The sequence below is a fragment of the Lemur catta genome, chromosome 20 (assembly GCF_020740605.2).
Source record: "Lemur catta isolate mLemCat1 chromosome 20, mLemCat1.pri, whole genome shotgun sequence".
NCBI classification, from domain to species: Eukaryota; Metazoa; Chordata; class Mammalia; order Primates; family Lemuridae; genus Lemur; species Lemur catta.
In genome coordinates, this window is record NC_059147.1 from 33,946,658 (window position 1) to 33,967,020 (window position 20,363).

General features: G+C 61.1%; 1 protein-coding gene across 1 annotated transcript; it reads right to left on the reverse strand.

Moving 5' to 3' along the window:
* Positions 1-10,268: 10,268 nt before the first annotated feature.
* SNAI3 (snail family transcriptional repressor 3) lies at positions 10,269-15,822 on the reverse strand. Its single transcript, XM_045533815.1, has 4 exons — positions 15,738-15,822; positions 12,408-13,025; positions 10,546-10,748; positions 10,269-10,391 (listed from the first exon to the last, which is right to left on the reverse strand). The coding sequence occupies exons 1-3, from the start codon at positions 15,811-15,813 to the stop codon at positions 10,567-10,569; spliced, it is 876 nt and encodes a 291-aa protein (XP_045389771.1). The 5' UTR covers positions 15,814-15,822; the 3' UTR covers positions 10,269-10,391; positions 10,546-10,566.
* Between the last annotated feature and the right edge of the window lie 4,541 nt (positions 15,823-20,363).

A 20,363-nucleotide genomic window follows, 5' to 3' on the forward strand; every position in this document is an offset into this window, starting at 1 on the left:
CGCCCCCAGGCGGGCGTGGTGGGCGCGCTTGGACCCGGGGAGACTCCAGGACCGAGAGGGGCGCGAGCTGCCCGCCGGGAGGCCCGAGCACTCGGGTGACCGTGTCGGAGGTGCTTGGGGCCGAAGGTCAAGCGGCCCCCAGCGCGGAAGGACGCGGCCCGGGGTCTCGTCCCCGGCGTCCCCTCTCGTCCCTGGGATTCCCCCTGGGTCCCCCTTTATCCCCCGCTAGTTCTCTCCTGGGTCCTCCCCGCACCCCGGCGTCCCCTCGTCCCCGGGGTCCCCAGTTTCACCCCACGGGCCCCGCCCCCACACCCGCGGTCCTTGCAGCGCCCGCGCCCACGTCCCGGGTCCCCGCGGCCCGCCCGCCCCCTGTCGCCCGCCCGCCCCCTGTCGCTCGCCCCAGAAGGTGACGACGGAGCCGAGACGTCCCCGTCGCCAGTGCTGGGGCCGCTGACGGACGAAGCGCATCCTAGATCGGCATTTTCAAACGCCCCCCCCCCCCACTTTTAAGCTCCATATTCGCAAGGATTTTGTTGTTTTTCACAGTGGAAATGAGTTGACACGTTTATTTGTACGTTGGTTTTTATGGTGGTAAAATACACAACTAAAGACTTACTGCTCAGCTCAGTGGCATTAAGCGCATTCTCGCTGTGCGACCTCACCGCTGTCTACTCCCAGAACTTTCCATCGTCCCAAACACAAACTGTCCACATTGGACAGTAACTTCCCCTTTCCCCCTTCCCTTTTTAAAGTTTTGTTTTTGCTAAACGATTCATTCATGTAACCAAAAACCACTTGTGACCCTAAATCTATTGAAATATTTTAAAATATTGTAACAAAAATAGAGAAAAAAGTTCACCTAGCATAAGAAAATAATCTTGATAATTGAAAAAAATAAAATTGTATTTTTAGCTTAAATGGTTCAATTTCAGAAAAGCCAAGAGAATGCAATATGAAGTCTTCCACTGTGGGCCCGGCCACCCGGTTGTTCCCAGGAGTGCCCGTGCTTATCCATGCTCTGTCCCCGTGCTTATCAATGCTCTGTGTATCTTTCCGTCCACATTGTATGCAGAGTACAAGCAAGCAGCTTTTTTCCCACCTTTTTCCGCCTGTGTGTTTGTTGGAGATCATCCCAATTCCATACAAAAACAACTTCCTTGTCTGGATGTACCCTAACTTACTCAGCCTGTCCCCTGTTGGTGGACAATGGGTTGTTATCATTTTTTTGATACTGTAAACAGTGCTTTTCTACACCTTTTGTGCAAGTATGTTTCTGGAGGAGAAATCCCTGGAAGTGGAACCTCTGGGCCAAGTAGGATGTGCCTGAAGTAGTTCTGATAGCTGTTGGCGAGTTGCTGTCTGTGGAAGCAGAATCGATCGTTCAGCTCTTTCCGCCGGGGTGTGAGAGGGCACCTGTGCCAGCGCAGCCGCCCACGTGGGTAAACAGTATCTCAGTTGTTTGCATTTGCGCTTCAGGTGGTTACAGTTTCGGCCTCTCTTGCAATCACCTCTCTGTTTCATGCAAAGCCCCCAAACCTTCTTCTGAGGAGCGGACGTGGAGCGGATGTGGATTGACCACAGCCACGGTGTGTTCACGACCTACCAGGCAAGGATGGAGCCACAGGTCCCCCCAGTAGCGTGTGTCTGCCGTGGCAGTGATTCGTCGTTTCTTAAGTATCTGTTTGTGCTGGACGCCGTGCTAGGTGCTTTACCTACACTGCTGGTACCTTAATCGATTTTATTATTTATTACATAATCAAAGTATTACATATACAGGTTTAAAAAGTCAATTAACAGACCCCACCACACCTGTTCACCTCCGGTTCCAGCTCATCAAAGGCGCCCACTTTCCAATCTCTCTTCCTTCGTGTTTCTTGTAAGTAACCTGCCTATGTTTGTGTACGCATAGATGACACACAATATATCTACTGCGTATTGTCTGCATGTATATGAGATACAGATTTTTAACGTTAAGATAACATCTCATTACTAACTGGAAATAGGGGCTCTCTTCCATCTCCCAACCTCATACTCCCTCTCCCGTGCTCCGTATGTGGTGCAATCGGTTTTCTCCGTTTTCATTACTGAGATTACATAAGTCACATTTGCAGCTGCGCCGTGTGCAGGACACGCTGACGGTGTGCGTGCAGGCGGAGGTGCCCTTGTTCAGAGGACGGCCTTGGATGAACAACCCCCGAGAGAGGGCCGGACGCAGACCCCCAGGCCGACAGCTTTGGCCCAGGCTGTCCCGAACCGTCAACTGCGTGTGTGTCGGAAACAGGCTCGCCCTACGGCCTCTCTGTTAAATAACGTTGTGAAACAAGTGTCTGACCCCATTTCCAGTTTTCTGTGAAGTTGTGGGTCGTGGTGGGGCGGCAGGGCAGGATTCTCGGCACACACGCCCACACGTCCTGACTTGTTCGATTGTCGAGTGTTTCAACAGGGATGGTGGCAGGCGCAGGGCACCGGGGAGCAGAGCTTGAGCTCTGAGGCTCAGTAGCAAAATCGAGGAGCAGACACACCCTCCTGCCCACAGTCCTGACTCAGATTTCCTTCTTTCCAGTGTAATCTCCCTACTTGGATGAGAGGAAGCGTAGGATGGTGTTTCTCAAGTTGTAGCCAGCCCACGAGTCACCAGGGATGCTGTTAAATGCCCCCTCTGGCTGCGTGGGTCTGGGTGGGGCCCGAGAGACCCGCCTTCCCGGCAAGCCTCCGGAGAGCTTGGAAGCTACGCCTGAGGGCCTCACCTCGAGCAGCAAAGGAAGATGCTGGAGGGCCAGGAAAAACTGGCGTGTAAATAACTTTCTTAACTGCGGTGAGCCTCGGTTCGCTCATGTGTAGCGGTGTCGAAGGCATTTAGGTCGACGTGTGTGAACTGCCGGCGCAGGGCTTGGGGGTGAAGCATTGAGTAAACCGCCTGCTCGGCCCAGCCGGGTTGGGGTGAGATGAGAACCTGCTGCCCCTGTATCTGTATCCTAAGAGCAAAGGGATTTGGTGACTTGGAGCAAAGGACTGTCTACAGGCTGGGAGATTCCTTGAAAGTTTGCTGTGATAGCTCATGGTGGTCTGTAGTCTGCAGGGGTCTGCGGTCTGCAGGAGTCTATAGTCCACAGCCTACAGGGGTCTGTGGTCCGCAGGGGTCTGCGGTCTGCAGGGGTCTGTGGTCTGCAGGGCTCTGTGGTCTGCAGGGGTCTACAGTCCACAGCCTGCAGGGGTCTGCGGTCTACTGTGACCAGGCGTGGGGTGAGGAACCATCCATGCAGGCAGAGCCTCCAGGCAGCACCTGTGGGTGGCAGCGACCAGGTGTCTGGGCTACAGGGGCCTCACCGCGACATCGTGATCTATCAGGAAGGTCTGCACCCAGGGCAGTGGAGGGGGAGTAAGTGGAAGCTGAGACCCAAGAAATGCGATGGGGGAGACAGCCGCAGAGACAGGCAGGGCCGGGGTGGAGGCTGAGGGGGAGGGGGCAAAGGGTCTGCAAATCCCATTCGTAAAATTCTAGAAAACGCTAACTAACCTGTAGTGACAGGAAGCAGGCCGGTGCCTGCCAGGGGTGGGCTTGGGGAGGGGGAGGGGAGTGGTTCTGAGGCACAGGAGGCCTCTGCGGATGGACACGTCCGATACGCTGATGGGGTGACAGTGTGGCAGGTGCATGGGGGCGTCGCAGCCCATCAGACTGCACTCTGTGGGCGTGCAGGCGGCCGTGTGTCCCTCTGCGGGTGTGCAGGTGGCTGTGTGCCCCTCTGCAGGTGAGGTGTGCAGGCGGCCGTGTGCCGGTCTGCAGGTGAGGCGTGCAGGTGGCTGTGTGCCACTCATTCGGTGAAGCTGTTGAGAAGATCATGCCAAGCTTTAGAGTCTGAACTAGCCGGTGGTGGCTGCGGACTGAGGTGGGGCTCAGGGGAGGGGGTGCCTGGCGCACGGTTGGCTTCTTGTCTGCTGGCTCCAATCGCGTCTCCTCCCTGTCGTCCAGAGGACTAGAGCACTTGTCACTCACAGTCGGATACCTTGTCTGTGCTGAACCGCTTTCCTAGAGATATTTGCCCTTCGATTTTGGAACCAAAACGTACCCTTCAAGCCAGGCATACACACATTTGAAGTGAAATTTTGAGAAAAGAATCACATGGCAATGAAGGAGTGCAGGACAGGTTCCAAGCAAGTGGGGCGTGAAGGTGGGTTTGGAGGCAGGAGGGAGACGTCCCCCAGGACCTGAGCGCGGGTCCTCCTGGGGGTCTTTGATGACTCGTGACTTTGTTAATCCACGTCATTTGTGGTTCCCGGTGCAAAATGGAATCGCGGAGCCCTGTTCAGAGAGATGAAGAACCTCCCTCCGGTCCCACCCTCCAGCCGTCGGGGCAGCTGCCCTCGGTTGAGCCGTCCGCACTTTTGGCAGGAAGACGGTGGTCGCTGGAGTCGGTGGACTCTGGGCTCCGGCTCGCTATGCACAGTGGAGAGTACACACCAGGACACAAGCAGGCTCTGAGGTCAGACCAGGCAGAGTGCAACGGGTCACCCTCACCAGCAGCTGCCCAGCTGTGGGGACAGCTCAGGTGGAGAACGATGCCGTGTGGGCCCAAGCTGGTGCCATCTCTATGGCAACAATGACAAGGACTCGGGCACAGGGTGCACGCTGACGTCATCACCCAGGCAGTTCTGATACGGTTAGAAGCGTTGCAGAATACACTGGTGAAAAGTAAACCGTGCAAAATTTTTCCTTAATAAAACGTGCCAGAGCTTACTTTAAAAACAAAAAGAAAAGTTCGAGGGATTTCAATGCACTCGGCCCAGCACACGCTAAGCTGATGCTGTACTGATTGGATGCCCTATTTCTACCTTTAGAGCATAAAGAAATCTTGGGAGTTCTTACTGAGGGGCATTATAATTTAGGGGTGAAAGTGCCAGACTCTGGAGCCAAGTTTCCTGGGTGTAAAGACCAGCTCTGCTGCTTACTTGCTGTGTGACTTTCGACAAGCTCCTTAACCTCTCTGTGCCTCAGTGTCCTCACCTGGAGGGAGAGATAGGGATAGTTCCTGTCTCATAGATGATAAAGCCTTTGGAAGGGGCCCGCCCCTGCCCATCTGCAGTGCGTGTTGGTTAGTACTGATCCCAAAGGAAGCTCAGATGAGCGTACTGAAATCAGTGAGTAGACGCGTCTGTCCCAAACCAGGGCTCCGGACACGTCATGTCGTTTGTGCACGTGGTGGGGAAACCTCGTCAGCGGGGCCGGCGCTCGGATGGCCGTGGCGGCTTTGTGCCCGAGCCACTTGCCCAACTCGCGGCGTCAGACCCCTGTGCCGGCGTCCCGGGCAATGCGTCCGGGGCTTGACTTGCGCTGCCCGGATGCACGCGGGAGGCTGGCTCGCTCGCGTCTCCTGGGGTGAATGTGATTAAATTTGTTGTCAAACAACGAGCAGATCATCTTCCAAGGATGTGGGGGAAAATCCATGTTTACCCTTATGAGAAATAAATGTTGCTAAAAGTTTTTAGCGTTTGGCTTAACAGGCGTCAACAGCGAGGTTCTGCCGAGCGCCGCTGCGGCAGGTTCTGGTTGGCGCCTACGCAGATGTGTGCCCGGCAGGCGGCCAGCTGGCGAGCCCTTCAGTGTCCCCTCCAGGTAACCGTGGTTGTCCTCCTCTGACGGTAACACCAAAACTCGGCCGGCGGGCCGCCAGGTGAGCTGCAAAGCGGAATCTGAAACCCGCTGTCGGTAAACGCAGCTTGTTCCGTGAGACACGGGGGAGACCGCACCAACGTACCCAGAGCCCCGGGTGGGGACCGGCCGCAGTTACACGGAGAACAAGGGACACAGGGTGAGACAGGAGAGAGCTGCGGGGAGAAGGGCGTGGCGGGGGTGCCTGCCCCAGACTTGGCCTGGAGCCGGGGTCCCTGGGGAGGGCTGGGGGCTGTTCGCTGGTCGACATCCCGCGGGAAGGTGCCCTGGCTTTCCCTCAGGACTCCCAGAGCGGGGCACTCCCCGCTCCTCCACCCTCCCGCCTCTCGCACCGCACTGTGCACGAGACTCAGCCTCACCCAGAGCCCACACTGTGCGCGGGTCTCAGCCTCACCCAGAGCCCACACTGTACGCGGGTCTCAGCCTCACCCAGAGCCCGGACTGTGCACGAGTCTCAGCCTCACCCAGAGCCCAGAGCTGGCACCAGAGCAGCCTGGCAGCCCCGTGGGCCGGGCGGGAGGTGACACTGCGGTCGGAGCTCAGCCGTCCAGACACGGACAGAGATTCTAAGAGGAGTTAAAGGTTGATTGAGAGTTTCCTGAAGTTGGCAATTCTAATTTATCGTGGTGTCCTTTCCTTTTTCTGTTACGTTTGCTTGTTGTTCACTTGAATTCTGACATGGAGGTGAGCAAGATTCAGCTTTTACACTCGAAGAGACCGAGGCTCCGTCATTAATGTGGCCCCGTGAACGGCAGGCCGGCGCCTTCCTCCTCCACCTGCCAGACACCCCTGGCTTGCCTGGAGTCCCACAGACCCGTCGGCGCTCGGGGGGGAGGGGAAGGGGCCGCCGCGTCCGTCTCGCCTCTCCCTGTGCCCCTCTGAACCTTGGCAGCCGAGGTGCTCTCCCTGGAATGTTCTGCCAGCCGCAAGGTGATGCAGGCCTGGAAACTTCTGTTCCATTGAGCTCTGCCAGCAGCTATACTTAGCCACGCAAGTGGAGGCCGTGAGTGGGTCCTCGGGTATAGATAGTAACAAGTGGGCTATTTTCAAACACCTAGAGAACCCCGGAATATTCTGGGCCAAAATGATATTTATAGATCCTCTGAGCTCTGGGAGCGAAGGCAACAGCTTTAGTGCCTCTTCTGCTTTCAGGAGAGGTTCCTTTGCACAGGGGCCGGCAGAGGGACTGGGTCACCCGAGGCCCGCTGTCCCCCACCTCTGTCTCCAGGAGGGCAGCTGCTCTCTTTGCTTTGCCCCATGAGTCAGAAAAGCCAGTGGCTCTCGGGGCCCCTCGAAGTCCCCTTCCTACATAGCCTGCCAAGTGCCAGCCCGGGAGACATGTCCGAGGACTTTTCCTGCTATGGAGAAGACGTAGTCCCCACCGTACGGAGCTTGTGACATTATTTTTCTCCTGTCCGGAGACCTTGTTGATTTCTTAGGCTTCTGCAGTCACCCAGACACAAGCACCTGCTTCCGACTCACTCAGGTCCTGGGGCCCCTGGTCCCTCCCTGTCCTGCTCCTGCCCGGGAGAGGGGCTCCGGCAGCACGCTGGGACTGTGTGCCGGAAAGGCCTTCCGTAGAGAGGAGAGTGGAGACCTGGTGAGTCAAGATTTTGGTAGGAAAAACGAGGCCACGCAGCCGTCCCCAGAGAAAGAGCCAGCCAGGCCACCTCGCCCAGGCCCGGCTGTAATTGGTTCTCGTCCTGGGGGTGTCGGGAAAGGGCCTAGAAATCCAGGTTTTGAGCGAGCGTCCCAGGGAAGTTTGCTGACAGTCAGGAAAAGCCGGCGGGAGGCAAAGCCGACGTCACGGGGCGTCCCGGCCGCGCGGGAGCTGGCGGCCTCACTGCGGCCTGACTTCTAGCCTTGCCGACGCCAATGAAAGTGTCCCCTCCTCGTCACACGCCCGTCCCCGGCAGGTGTCCCTTTCCTCTACGGTCCCTGCCAGTCCTCCCTCTGCCACCCAGATATAAATACAAGCGCATTTTCCATGGGCCGGGACACGAGGAAAGCATTCGGCTTTATTTTCGGCCTGTGAAATTCCCTCCCTTCATGCCCGACAGGTGCACTTGCCTCATTTAGATTCGGGGGCCCAGGAATAGAACACAATTTACAATATAGCTCCCTTTAGGCATCTGGATGCTATTTTAAAAAGGAAAAAAAAAAAAAAGAGCTCTCCTGCGTGACACCCAGACTCAAAGTGTGAGTGTCGGCTGGACTCCTGTCCCCCGCCGGGCTCCAGAGACCCTCGGCCCAGGCTGCCCACCTGCCTGGCGAGGAGGCTGGGTGCCTGTGGAGACGCGAGGGTCCCCTGGAAGGGCAGGGGCTGTTCTCACGGCTACCAAGGCCCAGGCGCTGGACCGACAGGGAAGGGAGAGGACAGGAGGTTGGGGAACCGGGCGTGGCTCCTGCCGTAGGTGACTCTGAAGGGGACGTTCCTAGGGAATCATTAGAATCGACCGTCCCCACCATCCTGTGTAGACTGAGGGGAAAGATTAGACTCTGCTCCTGAGCGCCGAGTGTGAGGGCCGGTGCCGTAGGTCTCGGCACACCCGGTGTCCTCGCTGGCCTTTTGGGCTGAATCGTGTGCCCCACCCCCAACATCCTAACTCCAGGACTGAGTGACCTCGTCTGGAAGCAGGGTCTTTGCAGACGTGGTAAAGACGAGGCCACACTGGAGTAGGGTGGGCTCTGTCCAACGTGACTGGTGTCCCTGTAGGAAGAGGGACAGAGACACACGCAGGGAGAACGCCACGTGAGCACGGGGGCAGAGGTCGGGGGATTCTTCCTCACACTAAGGAGCACCGAGGATCGCCAGCAACTCCCGAGCCACCAGGGCCGGGGGCCGGTTCTCCCGCACAGCCGCGGAAGGAGCCAGGCCCGCCTGGCCTTGAGCCGGGACGGCGGGAGAACTACCTGTTGCTTAAGCTGCCCGGGCTGGGGTCCTTAGCAAACTCACACCCTGTCACGTGGGCCCCCAGCCTGGTTCGCACCTCCCTCGAGGGACGGCCACGGGGCAGGGAACGTGAGCATGGCTGTCTCAGAGGGCATCTTCACTCCCCCAGCTCGTGTGGGGTCTTCTGGGTGGTCTCCATTTAAAGGCCACCCTTAGTCCGGTGGAGCCCAAGGTCACGTTTCCTCTGGACGCCCCGAGGTCCCTCGCGCAGGCATTGCCGGTGTTGGCCAGGCTGAGCCTGCAGGTGGGGCGCCCAGGCCAGGACTGTGTCGTGAGGGGCTGGGAACAGGAGCCCCTGTGTGTTCCTGAATATTCTCCTCCACAGACAGGAGCTCGCAGGCTCCGGGCAGCTCAGGGGGCGAGGGGAGCCCTTGCCACTGCGGGGCGGCTCCGTGCCAGGCCCAGGGCGAAGGTCCTAACTCACGTCCCTTGGCCAGAGCCACAATACCAGCTGCTGATGGGCCAACCTTCCCGAGAGGAGCAGGTGTCCCCCCGCCCCGAAGCTTCCCTCCTGCCGCCGTCCCGTCAGTGGAGGTGTCAGAGGCTGCATCTGCCTCCGTAACACCCCATCAGGCTCCGACAGGCCTCCCCGCTCCCTCCGTGTGGCCCTCCAGGGCCCAGCTGGACGGGGGGGAAGGAGGCCCAGCCCAGCGGGTGGGCAGAGGAGAGGACACCGGCCGGAGGGGCGAGGGGGGCAGGACGCCAGGTGGGGTCAAGTGCGGCAGCTAAGGTAGCTCAGGCAGCGCTTCTTGGCAGACGGGCACAGGGCTGGGCACGCGCTCTGGTTCGTGGTGCTGTGGCGTGAGATGCAGGGGGGATGGCGCCAGGCAGAGCGAGCCGGGTCCTGTGTCCTCAGGGCAAGGGGAGGCACCACCGGCTGCCAGCTGTGCAGCCCACCTCCCCGTCTCAGCCCAGCCCCTCCGCAAGCCCCGCGGGGCCGTGGCTCTCCCACCCCACACTGCTCTCCTGCGGGCCTCGCTCCTCCCAGAGGCCCCTGCTCGCCCGGCCACCGCGTCCCCAACCCCAGAAGAGTTTCCCACAGTGCCAGGCCCGGGCTGTATCTCAGACCTGCTCTGGCTGGGACCCGGACCATCCTAGAGTCAGCTGCCCCTGGGCAGTGTCTCAGAGTTCAGCCTCCTCTGCAGACCCCGGGGATGGAGCAGCTCTCAGAACATCCAAGGACACGACAGGCAGGAGCGTGAGGACACTTTATCACCCCACGCGTTTCCCAGGGAGCCAGCCGAGTGCCCTGGGTCTGGGGGGACGAGGCCCTGCTGCAGGGGGGGCAGGGGCGGGCCTCTCACCACGGGAGGCACGGAGCCGGTGGGGGCTGCCTCATCCCCCAGCTGCTGGCCCTCCCCGTCCTGTTCCTTAGTAGGGAGAGTCCAGTGAGCGGTGCACACGCGTGACACAGGACAGTGTGTCCCAGAGCCCAGGGCAGGTGCAGCTGGCCGACAGGTAGTTGTGCCTCTGAGGACAGAGTGCAGAGACGTGCTCACCACATGTCACAATGTTCATCTCGAGGAGCGAAGGGGCGGGTGGCCCGGAGTTGGCTCAGGGGCAGGGAATGTCCTGAGCCGGTGACCTTCTTGCCACAGTCTTCAACTCTCGGGAGAAGAGAACCAGGCACCAGACCAAGTTGAAATGGAACTCTGTCCTCGTTTTGAGGAAAGTTTTCCCCGAGCAGAGTCTGCTCCGAAACGGGGCTCAGCAGGTGGGAGTCTGCGTGCGAGTCCTCTGTCCTGACAGCCCCGAGGGACGTCTTGGGTTCTGAAGGACACAGGAGGGGGAGAAGCACCAAGCGTGAGGCTGGGCCGCTCCCTCCCGGGACACCCGGCTCCTCTGGGCACACCAGGCCACACAGGGCTGCCGGCAGGAGGGACCCCAGCCTCTGGCTCCCAGGGAAGGGTCCCCTCCGTCCTACCTGCACCAGCCGCGGTGCCTCTCAGGGGCCGGGGCAGCAGCCGGACTCCTCGTGCCGCACCAGGAGAGACATGCGGGAGAAGGTCCTGGCGCAGCCCTGGCACTGGTACTTCTTGGTGTCCGAGTGTGTCTGCAGGTGTGCCCGCAGGTTGGAGCGGTCGGCGAAGGCCCTGCTGCAGTGGGGACAGGCGTAGGGCTTCTCACCTGCGGGAGGCACACGGGAGGGCCAGCCCAGTGACCAGTGGGGGTCGGACAGGCCCGAGCAAGACCCCGGAAGGCAGCCCGAAGGTCAAAGTGCTGCGTACATCCATGAGTAACCCCTCCCTCCCCCTCCCAGTGCTCACTCACAGCCCAAGTGCCCAAAGTCAAGCTGCCTGGGGACCGGTGGCGTGCCACCCCTGGGCAAGACGGTGCCATCAGGAGGCTTTCCCAAGAGCAAAGACGGCCACCGTGCCAGATCCGTCACTGTCTCTGCTAGAGCCCGCCGGGCCCGGGCTGCTGGGATCTGGATGCGGGAGGCGCGGGGGCTCTGGCGGCTGCTCCCGGCCACTGACAGGTGAGGGTGAGGGCGGGGCCAGCACAGGCCAGATCGAGGGCAGAGCTGCAGCCCTCGAGGGCGTGGCATTTAGGAGCCACCTTGTCAGGGCAACGGGGGTCTGGGCAAAGTCCTTCTGTTGCGACCGTGGCCCCCGGACCCTGACGTGTGTAAAGGGATGGGTGACAGCCCCACGGAGCCCTGAGAGCGCCCGTGTCCCTGCTGGCTGGACACTGGGCACGCTCCGGCCAGGCCAGCCTCCTGCCGCTCCCCACACTCCTGGGCTGCGAGGACCACGCCTGACGGGCTCAGGCCGGGCTGTGGGCCCAGGGCCCTCTGGAGACAGAAAGGGGGGGTCCCGGGAATCCTCAACAAAGCGTTGAGGAAAACCAGACGCGATGTCCCAGGGCCTAGAAAACGCCTCCTCCCCGCCCCCAGCCTCCCCAGGCCTGACTCGGAAGATCCAGTCTGAGCCGTGACTGGGGTGGGGGGGGGCCGCAGTCACCAAAGTGCCTCAACTGCTGAGCCTGAGACAGAGGCCGGGTCTACACTGGGGCACAGGCCCCTCCCGGGTCTCCACTCTTTGCACCCGGGATGGCAAGGCTGCCTGGGTGGGGGGCGGGGGGCCCTTCCTAACGGCCAGCCCCTCCACCCCCCCGTTTCCTCTGTCCTCCTTGTCTCCCTCTGCAGCGTCCCCTGCCTCCCCTGTTCTGCCAGCCCCTCTCCCACGGCAGGGGCCCCCATTTCTCCAAATCTTTAGCCAGGGCGTGGGGACCACTGTGCTCCCCCCACCCCTCGCTGCTCTGGGGTTCTGGAGGCCGTAGAACGTGACAGTCCTCACTGGGGCCCGGCACGTCCTGTGCTTTGCCCAGTTCCCCCCAGAGACATGTCCACACCCGAACCCGGTACCTGTGACGATGGCCTTATTTGGAAATAGGGTCTTTGCAACTATGATCACGTTAAGATGAGGCCATTAGGGTGGTCCGAATTCAACTGGGCTCACATTAGTGTCCTTATAACCGGAAGGGGCTTTGGACACAGACACGGGGGCGGGATGGCCACGGGAAAACGTCGGTGGAGAAAGGAGCTGGCAGAAGCAGGAAGGATCCTCCCTAGAGCGCTCAGAGGTGCCAGGGCCTGCCGGCACCTGTGTTTCGGATCCTGGCCGGGGAGAGGACAGACTGCGGGGGTTTGGACCCCCCAGTGTGTGGGACTTTGTTCGGCAGCCCCAGGGATAGGCCCGCCAGGAAGCGGAGGTTGTGTGTGGACGTCGTCCTGTGCTCGTCAGTCAAGTCACCCCTCCTCCCGCCCCCAGACCCTTGGCCCACCTGTGTGGGTCCGGATGTGGCCCTGCAGCAGCCAGGGCCTGGAGAAGGCCTTGCCGCAGACCTTGCACACGCAGGGCAGCGTGTGGGTGCGGATGTGCATCTTGAGGGCGCCTAGGCTGGTGTACTCCTTGTCACAGTGCTTGCAGGTGAAGACACGCCCCACCTGCAGGTGGCAATGCAGCTGCCGGTGCCTGGCCAGCCCGGCCGGCGTGTGGTACGGCTTGTGGCAGTCGGAGCACTCGAAGCCGCCCGGGGCGTGGGGTGTCCGCTCAGCCCCGAGCAGTTTTCCGGGAGCCGGGTCACCATCCGGGCCCAGGAGCGGGGGCCACCGCATGGGCAGCGCCAGCAGCGGGGGCAGGTTGAGGTGGTTCAGGCTGTCTTTGAGGGGTACACTGGGGGCCCGGCCAGCCCGAGGGTCCACCCAGCTGATTTCCAGGGGGTCTGGCCCAGAGGCCCCCAGAGTACTCTCGTGCCACGGCAGAAGGGGCAGGGAGATGCGGGCGATGGTGCCAGTGCAGTCCCAGGGCCGGGGAAGGTCGCAGGGTGCGGGAGGGGCCTCCTTGTCTGGGGGGAGGGGCACCACCCTCCCCCCACAGGCAGAGCAGGCGCCGCTGACCTCTGGAAGGGCAGAGGAGAGAGAAAGTGTGAGGTGAGACGGGGTCCCCAGCGCTCTGTGTTCTCAGACTCCCGCTCACGGTCTGTCCCAGCTGGCAGCAGCCTGCAGGCAGGTGTGCCACGAGGCACCCGCGTTCAGACCCGCCTCACAGGGGAGACAGAAGTGCCGGCGGGGAAGTGACAGCGGAAGCCAGGAGTGGAGTAACACAGCTAGAACAAGACCCCGTGGTCTACAGAGTGAATCTCGGCTCCTCTCCAAAAACAAAGATAGCGCTATCTCACGGGACCCCTCGTGTCCAGTAGCATGAAACAGGCCTCGCGGGGCAGCCCCTGCCTTCACGCCCTGCTCCAGGCCCTCTGACGAGCCTGCCCCGCCTGCCTGGGCCAGCACCCCCCAGGCTCCCACACAGCAGCCTCACGGCAGATGCTGGGCGGCAGGCACTGCCCTGGGTGGAGCCAGCCCCCTGCCCTGGGAACTAATTAGCTTCCGGTTACCTGACAGTCACCCCTCAGCGTCTCCTTCATGGATAACGATGTGGCTCACAAGCCTCTGGGCCACTGGGCAGCACACACTCAGCCAGCTGTGGGGTTTGGGGTTCCCTGCCCATTGCTATCTTAGGTGGCGTCAGACTTAGCCCTGGGCTTGGCTTGCCCTCGGGGCTCTCCTCCTGTGTTTGTGGGGTAGCACACCACCTTTGCTCCAGATAATAGTGTAGCTCCCGAATAAACAGGTTGGTCTGCAGGTGGAAGTTAAATTCTGCATCTCTCCAAAGCCCAAATCTCCAAACAGCTTTTAATCCATTTCTCGTTCCATATGAGTTGAAACAACTCTCTGGTCCTGTTTCTACCTCCATGCCAAGGCTATGGATGGAGAAAGATGGCCCAGGGAATAGGAAAAAATATTTACAAATCAGGTATCTGATCAGGAACTAGTATCCAGAATTCATAAAGAAGTTTGCAAGTCAACAATAAAAACCAAACACCACGATTAAAAAGGTGGGCGAGGGATTTGAACAGATAGAAGATAAACAAATGGCCAATAAGGGCACGAAGAGAGGCTCAGCGCCATTAGCCATCAGGGAACGCAAATCAGAGCATAATGAGATGGCTTCAGACCCACTGGGATGGCTAGAATTAAAAACCAAAAACCAAAAACCCAGACAACAGCAAGTGCTGGCGTGGATGTGGAGCTATAGGAAAATCAGGGAAGGTCCCTCCCTCCCTGCTCTCCTGGCCTCGCCTTCTCCCACCTGGTTTTCTAATTATAGAATCGGCGCATCAGCTTTCTGTCTACCTCTGGGGCGGAGGGAGTGGCAGTGACAGGTTAAGAGACAAACTCCGAGAAAGTTCTGGAGAGACAGCCCTGGGGGTGCCCCCGGAACCCAGCCCCCACCCTGCCCAGCTTTACTGGGGCCCCTCTACGGGAGAAAGTCACCTTTTTAAAGTCTCTGTCTCTAAGACTTGACCCCCTCCCTGGCCCCTGGCTTTGCCACGGAGCCCTCTCTGCGGCGTGGCAGGGGAGAGAGCCACACCAGGGGCCACTGACCACGTGTCCCTGCAGTCTTGTAAATGCTTCCCCCGCCATCTCTGGTGTGCTTGCTTTTTATTCATTCTGCAGCCCAAATCCCCGGGGAGAGGAGACTTTTAAGCACCTTTCTGTCTTCCAGGGTCCCCTGGGAGCCATCAGGAGGCAGTGGAGGCCCAACCCCCAGCACCTCAAGTCCACCCTGGGGTGACACCCTGGCAGGAAGAGGGTCACCAGGGCCCGTCTGGCTCTCAGAAAGCCAGGCAGCCGGGGCCACAGTGAGGACAGTGGCAAGGCTGCCCTCTGATGTGTGCATGATGACTGGACCCTAAACAATGGTTTTTAAACTTAAAACTGTGACCCATGTGAATTCAGTTTCCCATATGTGTACATCTACATCTATGTGACAGCAGCAGAAGTGCCCCTCTGCTGTGAGCCCCGCACTCTGATAGTTTCCGGTGGTGTTTCAATTGGTTTCAAAACGCACGTGTGGAAATCACGGTCCTAGACAGCACGGCCTGGTGGCAGCCTGGGCCCCGGGTATTGGTCCAGGTGGGATCCCACCCCCCCCCCCAGGTGTTGAGCAGGGATGGGTAAAGGTCTCCCTGTGGGTCTTGTCCCAGGAAGCTGCTGAGCTAGGCGAGGACTGCCCCAGCCACCGTGGGCAGGCTGTCTTCTGCGGGCACAGTCCTCTTCCCCGCAGGCAGTGGGAACCAGCAGCCCTTGGCCCGCCTGCCTGGGCAAGCCCACTGGGGTGGGCAGGAGAGTCTCTGGGGGGAGGGGAGGGACGGAGGCGTTGGAGCCTCAGCTGAGGCAGGTAGAGAGGCCCAGGGGTCAGCCTCTCGGCTCCTGTGCTCCCCAGCCCGCGGCCCCAGGGGGCCACCCCTCCCAAACCCCCTGCTGCAGCAAGCCAACTCCGGTCCCTTACGGGGGCTGCAGTGGGGAGGACGGCAGCGGGTCCTCAGGGGTGAGCTCCAGGGACACTGGGCCTGGGAAACTTCTCTAAGTGGGGACAGAGTCCCGCCCTCTGTCAGAGTCCCCCGAAGAGGCTGCGGCGCTGGTGGTCCCGGGGGTCTCAGCCCGCAGGGGCGCCCCGGCCCCAGCTGTGCGGGCCGAGCTGGCTCCGTCTGGGTCCACGTGGGACAGGTGTCCTCCCGCCCCGGGGGGCTCGGGAGCCGGGCAGCCCCTACCTCTCTGCGTCTCCAGCTGCCCGTAGTCGGGGGCCCTGTGGCTGGGGTGCGTCTTCACCAGGAAGGAGCGCGGCATGGTCCCCTCCGGGCGAGCGGGTCTCGGCTGCGGCGCCCGCGGGCGGCGCCGGGGGCAGGTGCGGGCAGGGGCCGGTCATTAGCATAGCGCGCCGCCTCCGCCAATCAGAGCGTGGCGCGGGAGGGGCGGGGCCGCGGGTGGGCGGGGCCTCGGGCGCCACGCCCAGGACAGGTGCGCGGGCGGGGCGCGGAGCGCGCGGCCGTGTGTCCTCCCCACGGGACTGCTTGGCGCGCGCGTCCGAGTCACACACTGACCCTCTGGGCCTGACCCCTCCCTCGTGGACGGAAGGGCAGAGTTCAGGCCGGTGGACAACGAGCTGGGCGCCAGGCCGCACGCGTGGGCGAGTCCGCAGGGGCGTCCTCGGAGAGCCCACATAGGATCGACCAGCACAAGCCCCGAAAGTCCAAAGCTGTCCCACCTGGCCGGCCACAGTGGTGACTGCAGGGTCAGTGCCCTGGGACAGGCCAGCGGCTGGGAGAGTGTCCTTGCTAGGCAGGCTGAGTTCCCCGGGGCTCCCTGCCTGGAGACGATGCTCTGGGAGTTTGCCCCAATCCTCCAGGAAGCTCGTTCGGTTGGGACCAAGGACACAGCCTGGAATTCTGGGTTTCGCAGGGGTGGAGACGTGCGGTTTAATACAGGGGAGAGTCGAGAGCATTCTGCAGCCCCTGGGCAGGCCGTGTCCCCCAGGTCTTGTGTTTTCGGATCCTCCAGGGCAAAAGAGCTGGGTGCAGCCGTGTCTGGTGTCTAGGTCCCCTTGATGGGGACATTTCACAGCTCAGGGGTCAGGTGTGGCCATGTCTGGGCAGGTGGGCACCGTGCCCAGCCAGCCCCGACTCCACAGCCACTGGGCGCGCCCGTGGCTGGCAGTGGTTTTACCTGAGAGGCTGGTGTTCGCCACCCGAGGGCTGCTGGGGAAGGTGGAGACAGCGGAGTCCGTGCAGAGACAGGGAGGCTGTGTCTGTCACACCAGTGCCCCTTACGGGCATGAGTGGCCCGGGTATTGTCAGCCTCATTTTGCAGATGGGAAAACCAAGGCTCTGAGACATCGGGAAGCCGTGGGATGGAGACCCAACCCACACTTCCAGCCAGTCAGACGTGTCATGTGTGTGCCTGCCTGTTGCTTGGTGAGAGGGCATGGAAGGACAGGTGGGGGCACGCGTGGAAGAAGGCACATGTCTCTCCTGCGGTCACAGCCTGGCACCGCCCTGCCGAGAGTGTGGACGTCAGAGGACACAGGCCTGCCTTCTGCTCATTCACCTGTTCCTGGCCTGGCGAGGTTTCTATTTATAGCCTTCTCTTCCTTCTCCCCCTCCCAGGCATGGCTAACGCTGGCCCTCCACCCACCTACCAAGCCTGGCAGGTGCGTGTGCTAATCCCAGCGGGAGGCTCAGGTTATGCTCACTCCGGATGCACCAGCACTCTTGTGGAGACCTGCCCAGCGCCCCCTGTGAGCTCCCCTGGGGTAGGGTCAGGGTGTTCAGGGTGTCTGTCTGGTGTAGCACTGTCACAACCCACTACCCGGAAGGGAAACCTGAGATCCTGCCAACCTCGCAGCATCATCCTCTGTGGGCGGCGTCCAGGCTGCGCCCAAGCAGGACCCACAGAGGAGAAGCTCAGCCTCTGCCCTGTCCCCATGGGTGCAGCCCCCAGGAGGGAGGGTGACAGTCTCCATCTGCTCCGTGTCCTTTGTCCTCAATGAACTGCTCTGCTCTGGGATTAAACCCGTGTGACCCTGCAGTGGGAAACAGGGTTCCCACGTCTCCTAGAACCACCCCCCTCTGAGCCGGAGCAGGACCTGCAAGTGACCAAGGTCCTTGCTTTCTGTCCTTGATGCTAGGACGTTGGGGGTGACAACGTGCTGTGACCAAGTCCCGGCCTGTCCCATGTGCATTGCCAGATGCCTGAGGAGTGGTTTTCAAGTGGGGCGCTTGCCCCAGGAGCTGCAGGTGGGGTTACGGATCTGGGAAGAAACTGTTACAATTCTGTTTATGTTGATATCTTTATCCTTCTTATGTGTATATTTCCGGACTTTTTTGGCATTTTCACGAGGAGTGGTATGTTTGACAGTAGTACTTGGAAGTGTCTTCGCATGTATGTATTGTAGACACATGTACAGCTATGTCACCACTGACTGCTCGGTTTTTTACTGATAGGGATTCATGACCCAAACCTGGAAACCCTCCCTCCCCGTCAGACTGCAGCCCTGAGAGCTGGGCCGGGTGGGAACCCCCCGCTTGTGCTCAGGCCCCCCGTGGGGCCCACAGCGCTTGCTGAACTCGATGGAAAAGTTTCTGTCCCCCAGCAGTGTGGCCTTCCATGCCCTGGGGCACGTAGAGCCCATCTGTGCTCCCGAGTGGAGACACATGGGTGACAGTGCAGGGCCCCACGGGTGAGCCTGGTGGCTGGGTCCTGGCTGTCCGAGGACACGGGCAGACGGCCCTTCACACCAGGGCAGAGGCCGGCAGTTCATCGGGGGAAGGCAGGTGTGGTTGGGACGTAGCAACCTGGGGCGGTCCCACGGCCGTCAAGGTCACGGGCCGTGGAAACTGAAACCCGATGCTGGAAATCCCAACATCCAGCCAGGCTCGGTCACTCGGTCACCCCAGGGAAGGGAGGTCACCCCTGCCGTGGCTGTCCTCACCATTCGGGGTCCTGATGTCGGAGGTGACAGTGGTTCTGAAGTGGGGCTCAGTGGGCACTTCCTGTGTGGTGTGGGGGTCCTGGGAGGTGGACATGGCAGCCTTGGGAGCCGCGGCTACGCTGTGGTCTGGCGCAGAGCGTCTGGCAGCCTCCCCAGCGGGCCGTGGAGGGGCTGGACCTGGGTTCACAGAGCACCTCTCACGGGGCCGTTTCTAACTGGGGAGGGCAGGTGGCCTAAAGCCTGGTTGACCCGTGACCAGGGTCCCTCACATGGGCACCTTGCTTATTCCGGCAGACGCCCTCGTGGCTCTTGTCTGGCCCATGTCCAGGGGATGCCTGCCCGACCACCGCCCTGGCTCTGGGAGCCAGACCTGTGTCCCCCCAGCGTCCCCAGGGAAACCCAGCCTGGACACCCCCCGGTCCTTCAGACGAAGGTGCAAGTTCAATGTGCCACTGCAGCAGGAAGCAAGCTCAGAGATTTGTCACTCGCAGGCCCTGAGCAGGGGCCGTGGGTCGGGAGGCATCCTCCGCCCAGGCCACGCGAGGAGAAGTGAAGAGTCCAGAGAGAGAGGAGATGCTGCCAAGTTCTGAGCTCTGGCCGCTGGCTCGGGCCGGTAGGGTGTGGCGCTCTCCTTCCAGCACCCGGCGGCTGCCTCTGCTGCGCCCCTCCTGTCACGGTGGTCCCTTCACACAGTACATGAGACACAGGAGACAGGCAAGAGCAGATGCCCCCGGACACACCAGAGAAAGCGATGGTGGATGCTGAGGAGGAGTCTCTGGGGCTGGGGCAGGGCCTGAGCGGCAAGGCACCCTGTGCACGTGTTTGCAAGTGCACACACACGTGTCTGTGCATGCGTGTGTCCGTGTGCACACACCTGTGTGTGCATGTGTGTGTGCATGCGTGTGCTTGTGGGAAGCTGCAGGAGCTGTTCCGAGTTGACATGGAGGTTGTGCACCGGTGGGTGAGCCCTGGGCTGCCGGGGGAGGGGTCCGCTGGGTCCACAGCACCTTCCTGCAGGGGGTGGGCCGTTAGCGCCTGGGGCCAGCTCTGCCCCCCACTCTCCGCAGCGGTGCTTGGAGCTTGTCTGTCCCACAAGGGAGCTGACGCCTAACTCCCAGCAGGTTGCTGGAGAGACCAAGGGGCCACACCGTGCAGTCACAGGGAGGGACGTCCCCACTGAAAACACGTGTGGCTGAGTACATTGTGCTTCTCTCGTCCTGCCACGGGGGCACCAAGGGCAGCCCCTGGGGAGCTGGCAGGAGGGAGGCGTGTCCCCTGTGGCTTTGCCCCAGGGAGCCCGAGACCTGCCTGGGACACACCCAGGACCCAGCATGGACACCCTGGTCCTGGGCTCCTTACTGTGAGGCCAGGCCGGGGCAGGCACCTATGGACACAGCCAGCAGCTGTCCCACAGGGCTAAAGCCCGCCGGGTCACCACGTTCAGCAGGACACCTCTGTCCCTGGGCCGGGTCAGGGCAGTGGGCCAAACTCACAGGCGGCCTTAGCAGCTCCGGTGCCAGGCGGTGGCTCCGGTGCCCTCCAGAAGCACCACCAGGCAGGCCACAGAGGCAGTGAGACTGCCAGCACCTGCCCCAGTCCAGGAGCCCTGCTGGCATTGCCAGGTGGCACCCACTGCGGCTCACACCCAGCTTGCTTGCGTGGTGGTGTGGAGTGCATCGCCAAGAGGGGACGGGAAGTGTCACCACTCCAGAGCTGTTGGGAGTCGCAACCCCATACCTGCGTGTGCCACCTTATTTGGAAACAGGTCTTTGCAGATGACCAAGTCAAGATGAGGTCATTAGGGTGGGCCTAGTCTGATGACCAGTGTCCTTATAAAAAGCAAAACATGGGCCGGGCACGGTGGCTCACGCCTGTCATCCCAGCACTCTGGGAGGCCGAGGTGGGAGGA